The 18,371-nt window shown below is 42.0% G+C and overlaps 1 protein-coding gene across 2 annotated transcripts in view; it reads left to right on the forward strand.

The window, feature by feature from the left end:
- Nucleotides 1-257: 257 nt before the first annotated feature.
- MACO1 (macoilin 1) overlaps nucleotides 258-18,371 on the forward strand; it is a 63,424-nt gene continuing 45,310 nt past the window's right edge. Inside the window, exons 1-3 of one of the 2 annotated variants that reach the window (XM_042995275.1) lie at nucleotides 258-495; nucleotides 16,026-16,167; nucleotides 17,932-18,058. In XM_042995275.1, coding sequence (XP_042851209.1) covers nucleotides 416-495; nucleotides 16,026-16,167; nucleotides 17,932-18,058 — 349 coding nt within the window. In that variant the 5' untranslated portion in view covers nucleotides 258-415. Of the gene's footprint in view, nucleotides 496-16,025; nucleotides 16,168-17,668; nucleotides 17,781-17,931; nucleotides 18,059-18,371 lie in introns of those variants that run through there. The other variant, XM_042995276.1, reaches the window with a different exon arrangement.

The following is an 18,371-nucleotide window of genomic DNA, read 5'->3' on the forward strand; positions in this document are numbered from 1 at the left end:
TCAGACACTATAATGATTGGCGCATTCTTCTGTCCTTCAAAGAGGCGGGTTCTAGAGTCCGTTTTGCCTCAGCGGGCCCTTGGATTGGCCGGCAGAGGCGTACCGGCGCCTTCGATTGGTCCCGAGGGCCGTCCGTCGGAGCCGAGGAGGCGGGGCAGACGGCTGGCTGGTGCTGGGGCGGGCGGGCCCCGGAATTGTCATTTCTTTGTTTCCGAAGGCGGAGGAGGCTCTGAGCCCCCCCCCTCCCCGTCCCACCCCCTCCCCCCGGGTGCTGGCTCCATGTCTGTGTGACCGGCCCCAGGGGTAGAGTCCAGGCCCGACGCGGGGCGGGCCGGCGGCGGCGGCGGCGGCGGCTGAGGCTGAGGTGAGAGACGGCGGCGGAGGCGGCGCGGGCACCCGGCCCCCCAGCGGGAGGATGAAGCGGCGGAACGCCGACTGCAGTAAGCTCCGCCGCCCCCTAAAGCGGAATCGGATCACCGAGGGCATCTACGGCAGGTGAGCGGCGGCGCCCCCGCCTCCGCCCGCGCGGGCCCCGCGGCCCCCAGCCGGCTCCGGAGGGGCCCGGCCCCGTTATGTAACCCCGACTAGGCCGCACGCCCGCGCCGGGGGCTCTTCGGAGGAGCGCGGCCCGGGGGGCTCCGGCCGGCCCGCAGGGGTGCGCCCCGGGGGCGCGGGGCGTGGCGAGGGCCGCCGGCCGGGCGGGGAGGGCGCGGCGGGCGCCGGTCGAGGAAGCCGCCGCGCCGCCGTTGGGAGCGCCCCGGCCCCGCAGGGGGGAGGGGCGGCGAGCCCCCTCCCCTCCTGCGCCCCCAGCCCGCGCCGCGGGGCGCAGGGCGCCGCTCCCGGGGCCGCCGGGCCTCCGCTGGTCCCCCAGTTCCGCTCTGGCCTGGGAGTCGCCGGCCTGAGCCGGGAGACGCGTGGACCATATGCACTAGGGGGAAAGGCTGACAAAGTTGGGAGCAGACGGTGGCCCCACGGTCCCCGGCAGACTGGGCAGGTGGCCACGTTGCCCCTTCTTTCGCCCTCTACTTCTCTTACGGGATCTCAGACTTGGCACCGAGGGCTGAAGCCGATACCCCCTAATCATGCCTTGTGGCCCCGCTCCAGACTCCGAAGGAGCTGATGGTCATTTTTCCCAGCAAACATTATTTTGATCATTCCAGGCAGATAGTTTTCTTCGAACCTTTCACAGGAGATTTTCTCCAAACTCAGTTTTATTTTTCTAGCGAAAAAAAGCAATGTTTCTTTAAATAGAAATTGAATTCACTGTTCTGAGAGGGGGGAAGGACGACAACAGGTTCATGGGGCAACTTAGTGACAATCACAGCTTCCTAGGCAGAACTTGTATATGACTTATTTTCTGGTTCTTCTTAGAATGTTCATTCTAAACGGTACTGGCCTTGATAAAGCAATGATTTTAGTGGAGAAATAATTAGTTTACAAAGGAGAATGCTCAGCATGTGCATATGGGTTTGAGTCTTTGTGGCATTTTACAATTTAGCTCTCCTAGCTGTGGGACTTAGAGAGAGGTAGCTGATGACACCCAGGTTGTCACCAAGCTAATGACCAAGTGTTAGCATAACTGTACAGCTTGCACATGCTGTTGTTTACATACGTGGAAGATTGCTTTTCACAAGCAGCTGAGTGATGTAAACAGGAGGGGTTTTCTTTATTTCAAGTTTAAAATCATTAAGAAGTCAAAGTGTAAAGTTCTTCTGTGTATCTATCCTTACATATAGATATATCCTTATGTAATGAGCTGTAGATCATAGGAATAATTCATTCATTCAGAAAAAAAAATATATATATATACGTATATATGTATATATATATATATACATATATATATATATATATATATACGTATATATAATATGGCAGGCCCTGTTCTAGCTACGAGAGTACAGCAGTCAGTAAAACCAGCCAAAATTCATGCTGAATCAATCAAACTTGACCATTTAAACTGAAAAAGTAAAAACCATTTTCCTACAAAGTTAATGGGTGGGGGAAATGTCTCTTCAAGTTACACACGCTATGCTTCTTGAATAAAGGATTTTTTTTTCTGCCCATTGAAAAAAGATTTGAACAACTTAATAGTGACACAAGAATAGAAAAAGCGTATTAAACAGAATTGTAGACCAAAGACAAGTGTGGCTTTGAATGGCTGCTATTTACAGTAACATATGAGGAGGTACCTTTATTTATAGAAAGAAGATTGGGGATCCCATATTGTTTACATGTCTTCTGTTGTATTTCACCGTCTCTTTATATTTGGACAAATGATGCCCAATTTAGTACCTACCTGGTAGTAACCACTCAATCAACATGAACAGTGTGAAGTGAATTCATTCTTAATGAAGATCTATTTATTTTAGTGATGATCTCTTGGAATTCGAATGTTCTTACGCTAAAGGTTGATAGTAAATACCCTATGCAAGTTATTCAGAGTTTCGCTATAAAATTTTAAAACCCCGGTAGCTCTCAAATCTGTTTACCCTTCTCTGTTTGGCATTTTTTTTAAGTTAAATGTTAATAAAAGACCTACATATATATTTACTGGTCTTTCCTTTTGGAGCATCGTATATCAAATGAATGTTTTCATTCACTTACCTGTTTCTCAGTTTATAATATGGTGTATTGGCCCGAAGCACAAGATCATAGTTTTGGTTTTTTCCAATTCTGTTTTTTAAAAAAAGTTTAGGAAGTTCTCCTTTATTTCTAAAGCAAACAGAATGAGTGGGCTCGTTATGAATTATGGTGTTTGAGGATTTGTGAGTATCACATTTCTGTGATCATCCAATTTAACTATACTGAACTGTGTTTCCTACCATCTATTTACCCATTTTGTTTCTCAACATGTGGCCAATTTTGGTCATATTAAACAGAGAAGTTTGGTTTTTTTCTGAGTCTCTGTGGACAGTTTTGATAACCACTATCTACTGTTTCACAGCATAACCTTTCATGAACATTATTTTCACGTTCTCAGTCTGCACAATGTTTTGAACCTGGGACGGCAAGGAGGCAGCTGTGATGAAGAGAGCCCTGGACTGCGGGCATCGGGAGACCTGGGTTTGGACTCCCAATCCCAGCTCTCCCACTTTGAGTCCCAGTTCGCTCATCTGTCAAATGAGTCTTGAGGACCAAAGGAGATCACGTTCAGTTTGTGACACTCTGTAAATTCTAGCACGCAATACAAATATTATTTACCATGTTGTTGTTATCACAGTTTAACATGTTTGGTTTATCCTGTAAGGAGGCAAGAGAGACTAGAAGATTTGGTACAGCTATAAACAGAAGTTGAGTAGTCAAAACAGAGGGTGAGTTGCTTCTTGGTCTTGCTGAAAAAAATCCTGTTGCTGAGACGCTTTTAATCATGGGCTCCAATCCAGCAACTGTGACTGAGGTGATTGTCAAATGATAGGATTATTGTCTGTATAATGGCTGTGGTAGAATTGTTTCAGGGGCAAGGTAGAAGGAAAATGGATTGTAGACCTATCAACATGATCTCCATTTATATATGTGCCCTTTGTTTGAAAATTGAAATGTATAGAAATATGTGATTCTGGTCATATTAACAATCAAGAATAGGAGAAAAGAAACAGAAATGGTGATGGATTTCTTTTATATTACTTTATATTACTAAGGGCTAAAATCCAATGTCACTTATAAACAGCCCAAGCCAGCACAGAGCCAGAGTAGGAATTTAGTGCTGGATAAATGTTGAGCGTGTGCATTAATAAATAAATGAATATAAATGAATGTATCCTACTTGGTTAAGGACCTGCGTTGCTCAGGGAATTGTGAAGGGTGTGGGATAAGGCATAGTTTCTTGTCTTCAGGGAGTTTACAGCAGACCATCACAATGCCCTCTTAAATTTGCCCGGTGGTGTGGGGGTTCCAAAGAACTTCGTGTGAAAATATTTTTGTTGCATTACATTTTAACTTGCTATTTTGGTTGTTCACCGGATGCACTAACAGCTTAATTTTGCCCGGTGCTATTTTATGATGAAGTAGACGGTCGCCACTAAGTGAGGGAGTATTTGCTAACTCAGATGAGATAGATGTGAAAGTGCTTTGGAAATTGTGAAGAAAGGTCATTCATAAGAGAAAGTAAAATAAATGAGTCCACTTAACTGCGACATTTCAGAGGTCCTCGGGTTTTACGGCCGGGATCCTCTGCCCGCGTCTGCCTTCACACATGCACCAGACGCTCCCCACGGTAACATCTAATTACGTGCAGTGATTTCTCCAGGCCGGGTGGGGTTGGAGTGCTATGTAGTTTTGAAAAGCCTTAAGGGGATTCTGTGTGGTTTACCCACCTGTCACTCCGCCACACTCCCCACTTCCTTCCCCCTGAGAATTACTGACTTGATAATAGGAGGGTGAGACGAGGTGTGCTATGTAGAAGCCAGAGGCAGAAACGCTGAGGTTTAAAGTCTCTGCAGTCAAAATTGTTACTGACCCAAGTAAGCATAATAAGAATTTTAAGTAAGGCACCTGTGTTAAGCTTCGGGAAGCTATTTTAGATCTTCGTTACTGGTGGTTGAAGGAAGTGCCCCATCACTTGTGAATTTATGAATACTTCCTGTCATCGTGTGCTGGGCTCTGCGTAGCACGCTGCCTGAAGCGTGGGCAGCGCAGGACCGTAGCCCGCTCTTAGATTTGTATATCTTAATGCCTTAAAACCAGAACCGAGGACTCAGGACTTCCCTGGCAGATACAATACCTTGTCCCATCTTTATTTCAGACCAGAGTTGCCTGACCTTTGACTTTTTCAAATGATCAACGTTTGCATCCTTCTCAGCTTCCTAATTTCCTCTTTTGGATCCCAGTCCGAATAATCTGATCTCCAGAGATTTCACTTTCCTGCTTTTCCTGCCTCTTTAATTAATGATGTTTCCTAAGTCTAGTTTTAGCCTCCTCTGGGCTATGCTTATTAAAGCCACTAGAGGCTGGTATGACCCTTGGCTGCCTTGATTGTACATGTGTTCTGCAACCGAAACCCCAGATACCAATGTTGCAACCTCACAGCCTAAAAGCATTTTGGTAATCTCGGTAGGCTTTAACGGCAGCAACGCAGGACCTGACGTGAAAGTGATAAATTCGGTATGGTTTTAGAGCGGTGTTGGGGGAGGGGGTGAGGACAATGTAGAAATGGAAATGTTCTAACCTTTCCAGTGACGTGTTTACCTAATCCTTATTTTTGCAGTTTTCATGAAAGACATTTAAACAAATCTGCCATACTGGAGTTTTGTACTTCGTTTTTGCTAGTAGTGTACTACCTTTAAAAAAAAAAAAGGTACTTTCCTCCAAGTTTCATTTATGATTTTTCTTGCCTGAGTGCTCTTGGCAGTTTAGTTTCATTAGATGCTTTGAAAATCCCTTTAAATTCCTGCTACAAGTTGAGGCAGGGGAAGGAGGGAATGTGATCTATTTCAGATTATTCGCTTTAAAATTTTTTTTAACTTTTTTTATTTTAATTTTTGAGAGACAGAGAGCACAAGCAGGGGAGGGGCAGAGAGAGATGGAGACACAGAATCTGAAGCAGGCTTCAGGCTCTGAGCTGTCAGCACAGAGCCCAACGCTGGGCTCGAACTCATGAACGCAAGATCATGACCTCGGCCAAAGTTGGATGCTCAACCGACTGAGCCACCCAGGCGCCCCTCAGATTATTTGCTTTAAAGCTTCCTGTTTTATTAGTGATATTTTCCTTTTTCTTTGATTTCTCATGGCCTTTCTTGAACCTCACTAGATTTGGAGATTGATTTTAATGGGAGACTTAATAACCTATTATTTTCACTTTCTTGTTAGTTGTTTGCCAAATATCATGGAGCCAATCCTTGTTCTATAAGCACTTATATTTCCAGAGGCTTTTTCTCTGGCCATTTCTCCCAGATCTGCCCATTGATATTAACCCTTTGGGGTTTTGTGTGTGTGTGTGTGTGTGTGTGTGTGTGTGTGTGTGTGTGTGTGTGTTTTGTTTGTTTCGTCATTTTCTAGGCCGTGATCCGGGTGATAACTTCAGGAGATATAACAAGATATAACATACCTCATGGAGCCTGGAGAGTCAGATAGAAATTTTATAAACATGGTTAAGACCTCAAAAGTGAAATACTATAATTGGCTTACTTTTCTTTCTTCCTTTCTTCCTTTCCTCTTCTCCTCTCTTCTCCTGTCCTCCCTTCCTTTATTTCTTTATTTCTGTCTCTACACCCAATGTGGGGCTCAAACTCACAACCCTGAGATCAAGAATTGCAGGCTCTACCAACTAAGCCAGCCAGGTGCCCCTGGGTTACTTTTCTTGATGAAATTTAGTATGCTCTTCAATATATTACTTTTATTTTCTAGGCTTATAGATTTGGGTGTAATTATCTTACTTGGACCATTTTCAAGAAATAGGTTCAGAAGAAAAAAGTTGTGTGCTCAATCAACAAGCTACTTAAGCATAGTGGCAAATACCAACAGTAGAAACACATCTCCTTTGCTACACATTTTTTTTCCATCATGAATTTCTTCAAGTACCCAAGGAGTGACTGTTTCCTCAAGGTCTCTCACCTTTAGGCACATGGATCCCGGTAATAGAGACTTTAAAAAAAAAACAACGCAATCAACTGTTTGAATGTATTCTTTGAGGCTTTATATCTTTACTCTGACATTTAACTGATGTCAGGTTGGCCTCTGCTCATCAGCCTTCCAAAATGCTTATCATCCAGAGACTTTGAAGCCCCTTCATAACTCTGACCTTCATTCCTTTGTTTCTGCCTGCTTCTTTTAAGGGTGATGGACTCACGTTGAGTCATGGGATTGTGACGTCAGAAATAATTTATCCCTCGTCCATGTCTTCTGTTGCCTTTTCTTTTTTAGAGGCTTTGCATTTAAGTGGATTGAAACAGTGCAGCGAGTCCACTTTAGGTGTACCTGTTAGACATCACTGATTGATTTGCGCTGCTTGAGATCTGTTTCCTTACCTAGTACGGCGGAGGTGGCTGGAAACAGTTTAGCTCTGTTTTCAAATTATATTATTACTTTTTTCATCTTCAAAACACTTCCTCTTTTTTTTTTTTTTTTTAACGTTTATTTATTTTTGAGACAGAGAGAGACAGAGCATGAACGGGGGAGGGTCAGAGAGAGGGAGACACAGAATCCGAAACAGGCTCCCGGCTCCGAGCTGTCAGCACAGAGCCTGACGCGGGGCTCGAACTCACGGTCCGCGAGATCGTGACCTGAGCCGAAGTCGGCCGCTCAACCGACTGAGCCACCCAGGCGTCCCTTCAAAACACTTCTAAAAGCCAAATAAGCTACTCAGTACTAAATTCAGTATTTTGCCTATCTTGTAGTGAGGACACTTGAGTTCTAGAGAGGCGAGTGCCACGTTCATGGTCAAACAAAAACTCCTGTCTCAGATGAGAGAGATACTAAGGTTGGAGTCTTCTTTCTCAGGGGTAATAAGCATTATTTTCTTATCTTGCTCTAGGCTTGACAAGCTGTATACGTCATGGTTCATTGTATTTATGATTTTTTTTTAAAAAATGAGTTGTCTTTTTATTTTTGAATTACATGTTTCCTTATTACAATGACCGTTCTAAGAGTGTGAATTTTGCTGGAAAGCAGTCTTGAGTTGTCCCATCTTTTGTGCCATAGTTATTTCTGTAAAGAACATTTGACTTAATTTTTTTTTCTGCAGAGCTTCATAGTGTGTTTACAAATTAAGTTTATAAATTCATAGTTTACGAATGAGATACTGGGGATGTATTCTTTCCTAAAGTACATCTCATTTTTTAAAAACTTGGTCCTGTTGGAAAAATTAAAGAATTATATAATTTGAATATACACATAGGAAAGGATATAAAGAAGGAAAATGATATTTACTGAATATCTAATGTGAGATGAGAAAGTCCAGTATGAGGGATAATTGTATGGGCTTTAAGTCGTATGAACTTGAGTTCAAGGAATGTCCCCGACCCTAGTTATGTGATCTTGAACAAGTCATTTACTTGCTTTCTCTCTCTGTTTTCTCATCTATAAAATGAGAATAGTAAATAAGACCACCTAGTTTACAGGACTGATATAAGGGCAATTGAGATAAGTGACATAAAGAACTTAGCATAATGCCTGACACAGAGAGCTGCTCGGAAAGTTATTTGCTGTTACTATTTTTTTTTTTTCTCTTCATTCTTTTATTTTGTTCCAGTAAGGGTATTAGCTTCAGTTTCATATGTGAGGAAACCAAGTTTGCCCCAAGTTTAGTTCCTTTGATAGAGGCCCATATCTGTCTAACCCCAAAGTCTGTTCTCTTTTTTGTTGCACAGTATGGTACTGCTTCATCACTTCTGAGTGTCATGCATGTGTAATAATTCATACGGAGCTCTCAAGTCTCTACTACATGTAGGGCAAGTGTCATTGTCCTCATTCTCCAGGTGAAGCAACAGTTACCAGGAGCCTTTTTTAAATGAGAATCTCTGTTAAATTAAAAAAAAAAAATCAGTATAGATATGACAACAATGCAAAATGTGATTCTGGACCAGGATATGTCGATGGCTCGATCTCTATTTATTCATCTGTTGCTTCAAAGGACATCAGTGAGATAATTACTGAAATTTGAATAAGGTCTCTAGATCAGGTAATAGTAACATATCAATGTTAATTTCCTGACTGATTAAAAAAAATAACCAATATGTATGCATGGTAACAGGGGGAGCATGATAACAGAAACTTGATAACTTATTTTATCATTTATGGAATCTAGGCGAAAGATAGGAGGGAATTCTTTATACAATTCATGCAACTTTTCTGTAAGTCTAAAGTCATTTCAAAATGAAGAGTTAAACAAATAAAAGTAGTGAGGGGGTACCTGGGTGGCTCAGCTGGTTAAGCATCCGACTCTTGATCTCAGCTCAGGTCTTGATCTCAGGGCTGTGAGTTCAAGCCCGTGTTGGGCTCTGCACTGGGCATGAAGTCTACTGAAAATAAAATAAATAAAAGTAAAACTTAATATGACAATGTATTAGCACAGTGCAAGAGACCTTAGTGCTCCTGCTCTGGGATAATCACTATTACATAGTTTTTAATTATTGTTCTTTCTATATAAGCAAATGGGTATATTTCTTCCTTAACAAAAGTAGGATTCCATTTTACATAAAAGTTTCTTGGCTTTTCTCCTCACTTAATCTCTTCTCCATTTCTTACCATAGAAATGTATTTAGGGACGCCTGGGTGGCTCAGTAGGTTGAGCGTCCGACCTCGGCTCAGGTCATGATCTCACAGCCCATGAGTTCGAGCCCCGCGTCGGGCTCTGTGCTGACAGCTCGGAGCCTGGAGCCTCCTTCAGATTCTGCGTCTCCCTCTCTCTCTGCCCCTCCCCCACTCATGCTCTGTCTCTGTCTGTCTCTCTCTCTCTCTCTCTCTGTCAAAAATAAACATTAAAAACTAAAAAAAAAAAAAAAAAGTATTTATTTATTTTTTTTAGCAACAGTACAACATTCCACATAGAACTCACTCTGTTCTCTGTGGTCTCCAAACCCCTATTCCTGTGCTCTTTCAACAGTGCCCTGCAGCCTCTAGGTTCCTGGTTCCTCAGGTTTCTTTCTTATGAAATGGTAATAACTACCCTGCCTATTTCACAGTTGTAAGGCTAAAATGAGATAATTAACATGAAAGCATTTGGAAAAATTACACGTGTGGTGTGTGTAAGGTGTGATTAGGTGCGTGATTACTACCGTTGAAGATACGAAGTGTCTTCAACACAAGATACTGTGGCTTGTTCTCTTTCTCCTCATGTGCCTCTGCCCCCTCCCCATCCCAAACCTCATAGAGTCCACACTGTCAGAGGTGTGTGTGTGTGTGTGTGTGTTTTAGATGAAAGTGTTTTTGAAACAGAATTTCTAAAACTCTAAATTCTCCAGCAGCTTTAGGTTCCAGTACCTGTCCTTGATATCTCTGTAGTCCATATAGTCCTTCGTAAAATACTATACCACACAATTCTTAAAAAATTCTTAAAAGCTTTTTTAAGTGATTTCTATCCTAGTTTTTCTTTTTAAATTGGTTGTATTTTACAGTAGATTTGTCACCGCGGTGCCTGTATATGTATATATATATATATGTATGAGTGTGTGCGTGTGTGTGTGTGTGTGTAATTGACTCTCGAAAAGTTCTCTTTGCGGTCTGCAGGAGGACTAGAATAGAAAAGACAAGTAAGGAGCAGCTTAGGTCTTCTCAGACTGTCCCTCCTCTCTGGATTGCACACCGGGATGCAGGTGCAGAACATAGCAGTGGGTCTAGACCATTTGATCTTGATGCTTGCACACAACTTTCTATAGTCCACCATTTCTCAGTTGTTTTTGTCTCAGGACCTCTCTCCGCTCTTGGTTTGTATGGGTTATAGCTATCAGTATTTGCTATATTAGAAATTAAGACAGAAACTTTTTTTAAGTTTATTTATTTATTTTGCTAGAGGGACGGCACAAGTTGGGGAGGGGCAGAGAGAGAGGAGAGGGAGAATCCCAAGCAGGCTCCGTGCTGCCAGCACAGAGCCTGATGCGGGGCTTGAACTCCTGAAACCGTGAGATCATGACCCGAGCCGAAACCAAGAGTCGGAAGCTTAACTGACTAAGCCACCCGGGCTCCCCATGAAAGAAACATTTTAAGAATTACTAGTTCATATAAAAATAGTAATAAACCCATGAGAAGGGTGGTGCGGCTCTACATTTTTGCAGATTTCTGTAATGTTAGGCTTAACAGAAGACACTTTGAGAACTCCCGCTGTAGGCAGAGCCAGTGGCAGGTAGGCCAAATGGAATGATAGTCCGGCACCCAGAGCAAGACTGATTAGTGATTAGATTCGTTTGTTCCTAGTGAAGGAGAAAACAGATTGGGAGCATGTGCATGGTAATCTTTGGAGCAGAAGCTGTGTTTGTTTTCTTGGTCGATGTTGCTTTGTTTAAATACCCTTCCCAGTCATCTGTGCACGATCTCTCCATCTACCTTCATTTTAAGTGTGTGCTTTGGTAAAGGCCTTACTGTCGATTCTGAACACTCTTGTGCATTGTAGGTCATTCATTCGACAAATATTTGTTAAGCTTCTGCAGTGTGCGGGTGCTCTGCCGGGCACTGAGGCTAAAGTAGGGAACAAAATAGGCAGCTCTTTTGTTCTGGTGGACTTTACTTTTAAACAGTGAATGAAATAAAATACTACTTATTTATAATTGCGAGTAAACGTTCTTAGGGTCCAGGATGCTGTGTGAGCATATCACGGGGTACCAGTCTTCACTTTGGGATCACGGAGACCTTTTTTAAGGAAGTGACGCTCATGCTGTGCACTGAAGGGCGAGAAGTTATTAGAAGTGCGTCATGTGGTTACGTTGTACTTTGGTAGGGATCTTGTCTGTAACTCAGAAAGAAAGGTAAGAAAATGGACGAATTAACCTTAAACAGTGTTCCTAGTTGAGGGAAGGAGAGCTAACGGTTTGGAGAGAAGAACTGATAATCCGAGGAGATGGTTGCTTTCTTTCTGAGACATTGTGGAGTTCGGTGCTGGTACCATAAGAGCGAGAAGTTGATATGACGGGACAGTACTTCTCCAGTTTTAATGTACACACACACGGTCTAGGGATCTGGTGAGCACGCACGCTTCGATGAAATAGGTCTGAGGCGGGCCCTGAAATACCGCTCTTCTGAAAACCTCGTCCTTAATGCTGATGCTGCTGGTCCCTGGACCACACTTGGAGTAGCAGGACTGAAATCATACATAATAAGATTTCAGCAGGAATATCAGCTGGACAAGACTGGAGGAATATTCTAGAGGTGATGTCGAGTAGGGAGAGGTATTTGATAACAGACAAGACAGCAGTTTGGTGTAAGAAGTATCATGCTACGTACTGAAAGCTAAAAGCAGTTCACGGTTGCTGTCTGAGAGGACGGGAAAGCTAGGAATTGAGATAGATGGCCACTAGCACAGCCAGTGAAGTGTTCTAGAGAGTCATTTCTGTGGTGAGGACCAAGTGAACTAAATGGCCATTAGTCTGCCGAGGGAAAAGGTCAGGTACTGAGGATTGATGGCCACACTATGGTAATTATGTGGGCTCCAGAAAATGATCTAAGTGACAAGCAGCTAGTGGTAGCAGAGAGCAGGTGCACTTTACTTGGAAAAAGAAAAATGTCCAATACTACTTCTCATTAATCATAAATGATTAATCCATAGGTGGAGAGTATTGCTAAATAGGTTCAGGTAAAAAATGGTTGTAAATGGCAAGGGCAGGAATAGAATGTGTGTGTGGGGGGTCGGGGGGGGGTACTTAGAGCTAACAACCCCTTTGAAAGAGTCACCGCCATTAAGCCTGATAATTACACACGTCACTTCTTTATTTCACTGGCATCTAGAACAGCACGTAAGGCCATCAAAAGACACTATTGGTCTGCCTTTGTTTCATTATATTATTATGAAAACTATCTTTTTGTTGCAGTTATGCTTTATATTTTTGTTCAAGACATTTTATAGTTATTCGTAAATGTATTTGGATCAGAGAAAGTAACATCAGGCTATGAACCATGTTACGAACTGTATGCATAAAAATCTTTTATATTTAATCATATTTTCTTCATGGTTTAAAAGAAATATTGTGGAATGCTATAATGGCTTAAAACCTTATTTTCTGTCCCTTTAGAACGTCATCTCTTTGGATTTGGCAAAATCTTATGACCTTCAAAACATGGAAGGAAAGGAATTAGTTAGGGTGTCTACACAGAGAGTAGTCATTTTCGATTACTCGTCTTTTGGCTTTTTTTTTTTTTTTACAGGTACCTATAGAAGGATAATAAGCATAATTTACTGATAGAAAGAACTAAGTGAATACTGAATCAGGCAATTGTCTTAAACTTTGTAAAACCCCGAAGACGGAAAGGAATCAATTCAGTACTAGTCCTAAAGTAAAATCAACTTCTTTTTAAGACGAGTAAATTATTTATTTGCATATATTTAAAAGTGTGGCCAAATACATAATGTAAAATTTGGCATCTTAACCATTTTTAATGTCCAGGTCAGTAACCACATGTATATTCACACGATTGTGCAACTAAACTCTAGAACTCTTCTTGTAAAACTCGTAAAATCTACTTTGTTGATTAGATCGCCTCTTGATTTTTAGAGGCAGGTGCTCCTAAAAGGGGAGCCTGACGAAAGTTGAGGGTACGGCATATGTTTGTGAAAGATCAAGTTTCCTTAGATATCTACACTTCTAAACTGTGACTGAGAACTGGGTGCCAAGGAACACGAAAAGCATGAAAGCAGTTTTTTGAAAAGATACGAAATATATGAAAAGGAACCCTTGTGAAGTCACAGACTTGGAAACGAGTAGTCACTGTTACAAAGATGATAACTTTTGTATTGCCTTAGGTTTAGATGATTAGGTCATGAAAAAGTATTCAACAGCCTGTCAGTCTTTGGATAATGGCTATCTAACTAGTGCAGTAGGATGTTGCTGGCCGGACAGGGGGGCTGCCACGCCTGGGGAGCGTTTGGGGCAGAGAGTGGTACTCACCTTCACCTGGGAGCGGCGTCAACTCCACAAGTTGACGTACTCGCCACATCTCCTTCAGCTGCAGTCTGGAGGCAGCCCCATGGGAAAAAGTGTTCATGGGAGAAGTAAAAAACATCTCCATGCATGCCATTTCTTAAATGCCTTAGAAACATGGCCGAGAGGCTATTATCATAGTTCTTTAAAATCTAGAAACAATTCTAGACACAAGGAAAAAACCGTTCCGTTTGAAAGCCAAGCAGCTTGGAAAGCTGGTCTGAAACTAGATTTGTGTTCCCGCATGCCTATTCGGGACTCAGTTGTCTCTTCTAATAAAATATGTCTTGCTCTCCACTGGATCAGTGATAGATTTGTTGAGTGAGAATGGGGCCCCCATCGTCACCCGGCTAATATTGAGTCTAGGGAGATGAAACTAAAAGGTGAGACTTAGAATATAAGCCTGTTTTCTGGTTTGCCTTGGGTTCCTTGATTCTATTGCAGACCTCTTGATCGAAACCTATCATCAGAGCCCTAAGAGGTTCTATCAAGAGTTAGTATTAGAGGGGCGCCTGGGTGGCTCAGTCAGTTAAGTGGCCGACTTCGGCTCAGGTCATGATCTCTCGGCCGGGAGTTCGAGCCCCACGTCAGGCTCTGTGCTGACAGCTCAGAGCCTGAAGCCTGTTTCAGATTCTGTGTCTCCCTCTCTCTGACCCTCCCCCGTTCATGCTCTGTCTCTCTGTTTCAAAAATAAGTAAACGTTAAAAAAAAAAAAAAAAAAAGAGTTAGTATTAGAAATTGCCCCTAGTTGCAAATTATGCATCATTTTGCTCTTGAATCATTGAGGGTCATACATGTCTGTTCTTGACATCTTTTTGCCCTTGTGACTTGAGAGGGCACAGAAACAATCCTCAGTGCTGGATCCTGTTTTTGTTGCCCCCCGCCCCCAAGTTTCTAAGTTTTTTTGCAGCTTATTTTAATATATTTCAAAATGATTTATTGAAGTCTCGATTTTGGTGGTGGTGGTATATATTCAAACAGCTAATGTAATCGTATCAATATTGGAATATTTGTAGCACAAAGCAGCACGCAAGTTCTAGCCCAAGTCAAAGTGAGTGTTAGGTATTTTCAATCTATCTTACAAAAACCTTTTTTTTTTTTTCAATTTTTTTAACGTTTTTATTTATTTTTGAGACAGAGAGAGACAGAGCATGAACAGGGGAGGGTCAGAGAGAGAGGGAGACACAGAATCCGAAACAGGCTCCAGGCTCTGAGCCGTCAGCACAAAGCCCGACGCGGGGCTCAAACTGACAGACCGTGAGATCATGACCTGAGCCGAAGTTGGACGCTCAACCGACCGAGCCACCCAGGCACCCCATTTTTTTTTTTTTTTTAATGCCTAGCCTTAGCCTGCTCCAGAATTGACTAGGTTAGGGACATAGAATTAGGCGCTTATTAAATAATAAGGGGCTTATTAATCTGAAAGCTACTCTCATCTACTATACAACTCATGAACTGGAAGAATGGACTTTGAGATTTTAATCCATTTCCTTGTTTTGAGCTACTGGAGTGGTTAAATATGTGTTCTGCCCAGTTTATCAAAGTGTGTTTCTATTTAACATATATCCAGAGGGAAATGGAAGCACATATTTGTATCTTAGCTAGAGCAAGGCTGAGATGCTTCAGGATTTTTTCTTTAGTGTACATTTTTTTAAGTTTATTTATTAATTTTGAGAGAGAGCGAGCGAGCCCAAGCAAGTGGGGGAGGGGCAGGGGAAGAGGAGAGAATCCCAAGCAGGCTCAGCACCATCGGTGCAGAGCCTGACATGGGGCTCGAACCCACGAACCATGAGATCATGACCTGAGCCCGAGTCGGACACATAACCGACTGAGCCATCCAGGCACCTCTCTTTAAAGTACATTTTACATCCTTAGCAGTGATTGGCATCTGCTCCTGAAGTTCATTTCTTTCTGTTTAGGGAAGTCATTTGAGTTTTGTTTGGTTAATGCAGGTGAATAATACATAGAGAGGCAAGAGGAGAAAAGAGGGAAGAAGACAGAACCCTTCAAGCATGTAGGGATGTACATCAAGAATTTCAAAGACTCTTCAAGCAGCTGTAGAGGGGTGGGGAAACAGCAAATTTAAAGCCTTTCAACCGTGATATTTTCTTCTAATGAAGAATAGCCTGAAAGCTGTAATTTTGAGAGTGTTGCAGTATTTTGAAGTCAAATACTTAGCACATTTTTAAATAGTGGTGAGATTAAAAAAAATTTTTTTTATCTTAAATGGAATTAAGCATTTTTGGTCATCACCTTTCTTTGAGGGTTGTGGGTATCAGAGTGAACGCCAGAGCTGTTAAATATTAAATGGGTTCCAGCGACAACTCTTTTTTTGTCCTTTTTCTCCATTGTTTTCATGGTATGTGAAGATATTTTTTTTGTCTCTTAAAAAAAAAGTGTGTTTTCTTTTTCTGTGCTTCCCAGATGACCTTGAATTAATTCTTTACTTTTATTACTTTGCAGTACATTTTTATACCTGAAATTCCTGGTAGTGTGGGCACTGGTCCTCCTGGCCGATTTTGTCCTGGAGTTCAGATTTGAATACCTGTGGCCATTTTGGCTTTTCATCAGGAGCGTCTATGATTCCTTCAGATACCAGGGGCTGGTATGTTTATTAATACGTGTATTTCAAGTATAAGCGATTTAATTTTCTAAGAAAATCTTCAGTAACTGATGATAAAACTGTGTAAAGTACATTTTATTAGCAGTCCTTAGGTGACTGAAACTGGCCTCTTAAGGCAATTTTGTCTAAACCCACAGATCAAATCGTCACATTCCCTGCCTCCTCTACCATTCTAGAGACAAGAAGAGAAGGGAAGACCTGGGGAGGGAAACAAAGTAGTGAAGGAAACAATAATTACCTTGTCCTACTCCGAAGTATTTCTGGGGCCCCAATCACTGTGTTAGTGATTGGGTTAGAGTTAGAACAGCGGTTCTCAAACTTTCTGGGGGTCTCAGGGCCCCATTACATTCTTAAATTGCTGAGGATTCCAAGCAACTTTTATTTATGTGGGTTAGATCTGTCCATATTTACTATATTAGAAATTAAAACTTTGAAAGCAAATTTAGATATTTGGTGATTCACTTGAAAATAGTAACAAGCCCATCACATGTTAACGCAAATTACATTTTTTAAATGAAAAATAACTGTATTTTCCAAAACAAAAAAATGCGAAGATTGACTACATTTTTGCAAATCTCTTTAATGTCTGGCTTAATGGAAGACAGCTGCATTTTCATATCTGTTTCTGAACTCACTCGATTGCAATATTACATATCACGTAGCTTCTAGAAAAAAAACCTTAGGCCTGAGTGAATGAGCGTGTAACAGGCAGATGACATCTTGGTATTGTTATGAAAATGATACTGACTTGCGAGACCCACTGAAAGGATCCAGGAATCCCCAAACTAGGTTTGTTTTGTTTTGCTTTGTTTTTTTACGTTTATTTATTTTTAGAGAGTGTGCGCACGTGTGCACATACCCTTGAGCTGGATAGAGGCTGAGAGGGAGGGAGGGAGGGAGGGAGGGAGGGAGAGAGAGAGAGAGAGAGAGAGGGAGGGAGGGAGGGAGGGAGGGAGGGAGAGAGAGAGAGAGAGAATCCCAAGCTCCGTGGAGCCTGATTCGGGGCTTGATATGGGTTCTATTTCAGGAACCATGAGATCATAACCTGAGCCCTTACCAAGTGTCAGACGCTTAACTGATTGGGTCCCAAGGCATCCTCCCCACACAGCCCCAGGCTGTGGTTTGAAAACTACAGGTTTAGAACGAGGGCAAAGACCTGGGGTTGTTCCCTTGGTTGACCTGCAGTTCTCTTGTGTTCCATGACCACACCTTAAACCTGTAACTCTTCGACTTCGAAATCCAGAGCCTGGAAGAGATGGCTTTGAGCTCATGTCCTGTTGGTAATACGTAATAGTGGTGTGTCCAGAGAAAGGTTGCATTATTAAAACCCTGAACATCAGCATAATTCTTACTACTGTGGTTCATTTGTGCTCCAACAGCCTCTTCTTTAAGAATGAGGCTCTTTAGGAATGTTTGATGAGGAGAGGAGCCTTTTCTGTGTTAAAATTCTGACTCTTTTAGGTGACCCACCTGTGGAGTCCAAATGAACTCACTGTGATCCAGCCTCAGTGTGGTCTGGTCCGGTTGTTCTTCATGATTTGAGGCCATAAATAGGATTACTCTTTAATGCTCAATTGACCTCTCCTTTTTATATGGTGGGTTTTCAGTGTTTAAAATGTCCTGTTGTCACTTGCTCTATAGCATGGCAGTTTCAGAGATCTTTGTCCAACATGCTTTTAATAACCTCTGTTTAAAAAAGAAGTTCTAAGATGTGTTTTTAATTTTGTTTTGTTTTGTTTCCTTTAGGCCTTCTCAGTATTTTTTGTTTGTGTAGCATTCACGTCAAATATAATATGTCTGCTGTTCATCCCCATACAATGGCTTTTTTTTGCTGCTAGCACCTATGTGTGGGTTCAGTACGTATGGCACACAGGTAAGTCTTAATGGCTTCTTAACATGGATAGAAATCTTAGATTCAAGTTTTTAAATGATTTCTTCGAATACATTACTTAGGGTTGGATTTAATGCGGACATTTTTAAGTGGCCTTTTCCTAATAGATTACATCTTTAAAGTTTATTTCGTCTGTTTTTTCATTATTGAATGAAAAAGGTTTTTTTTTGTTTTTTTTTTTTTTTTTTTTAATTTTTTTTTCCAACGTTTTTTATTTATTTTTGGGACAGAGAGAGACAGAGCATGAACGGGGGAGGGGCAGAGAGAGAGGGAGACACAGAATCGGAAACAGGCT

This window comes from Panthera tigris, chromosome C1, assembly GCF_018350195.1.
Source record: "Panthera tigris isolate Pti1 chromosome C1, P.tigris_Pti1_mat1.1, whole genome shotgun sequence".
Classification (NCBI taxonomy): Eukaryota; Metazoa; Chordata; class Mammalia; order Carnivora; family Felidae; genus Panthera; species Panthera tigris.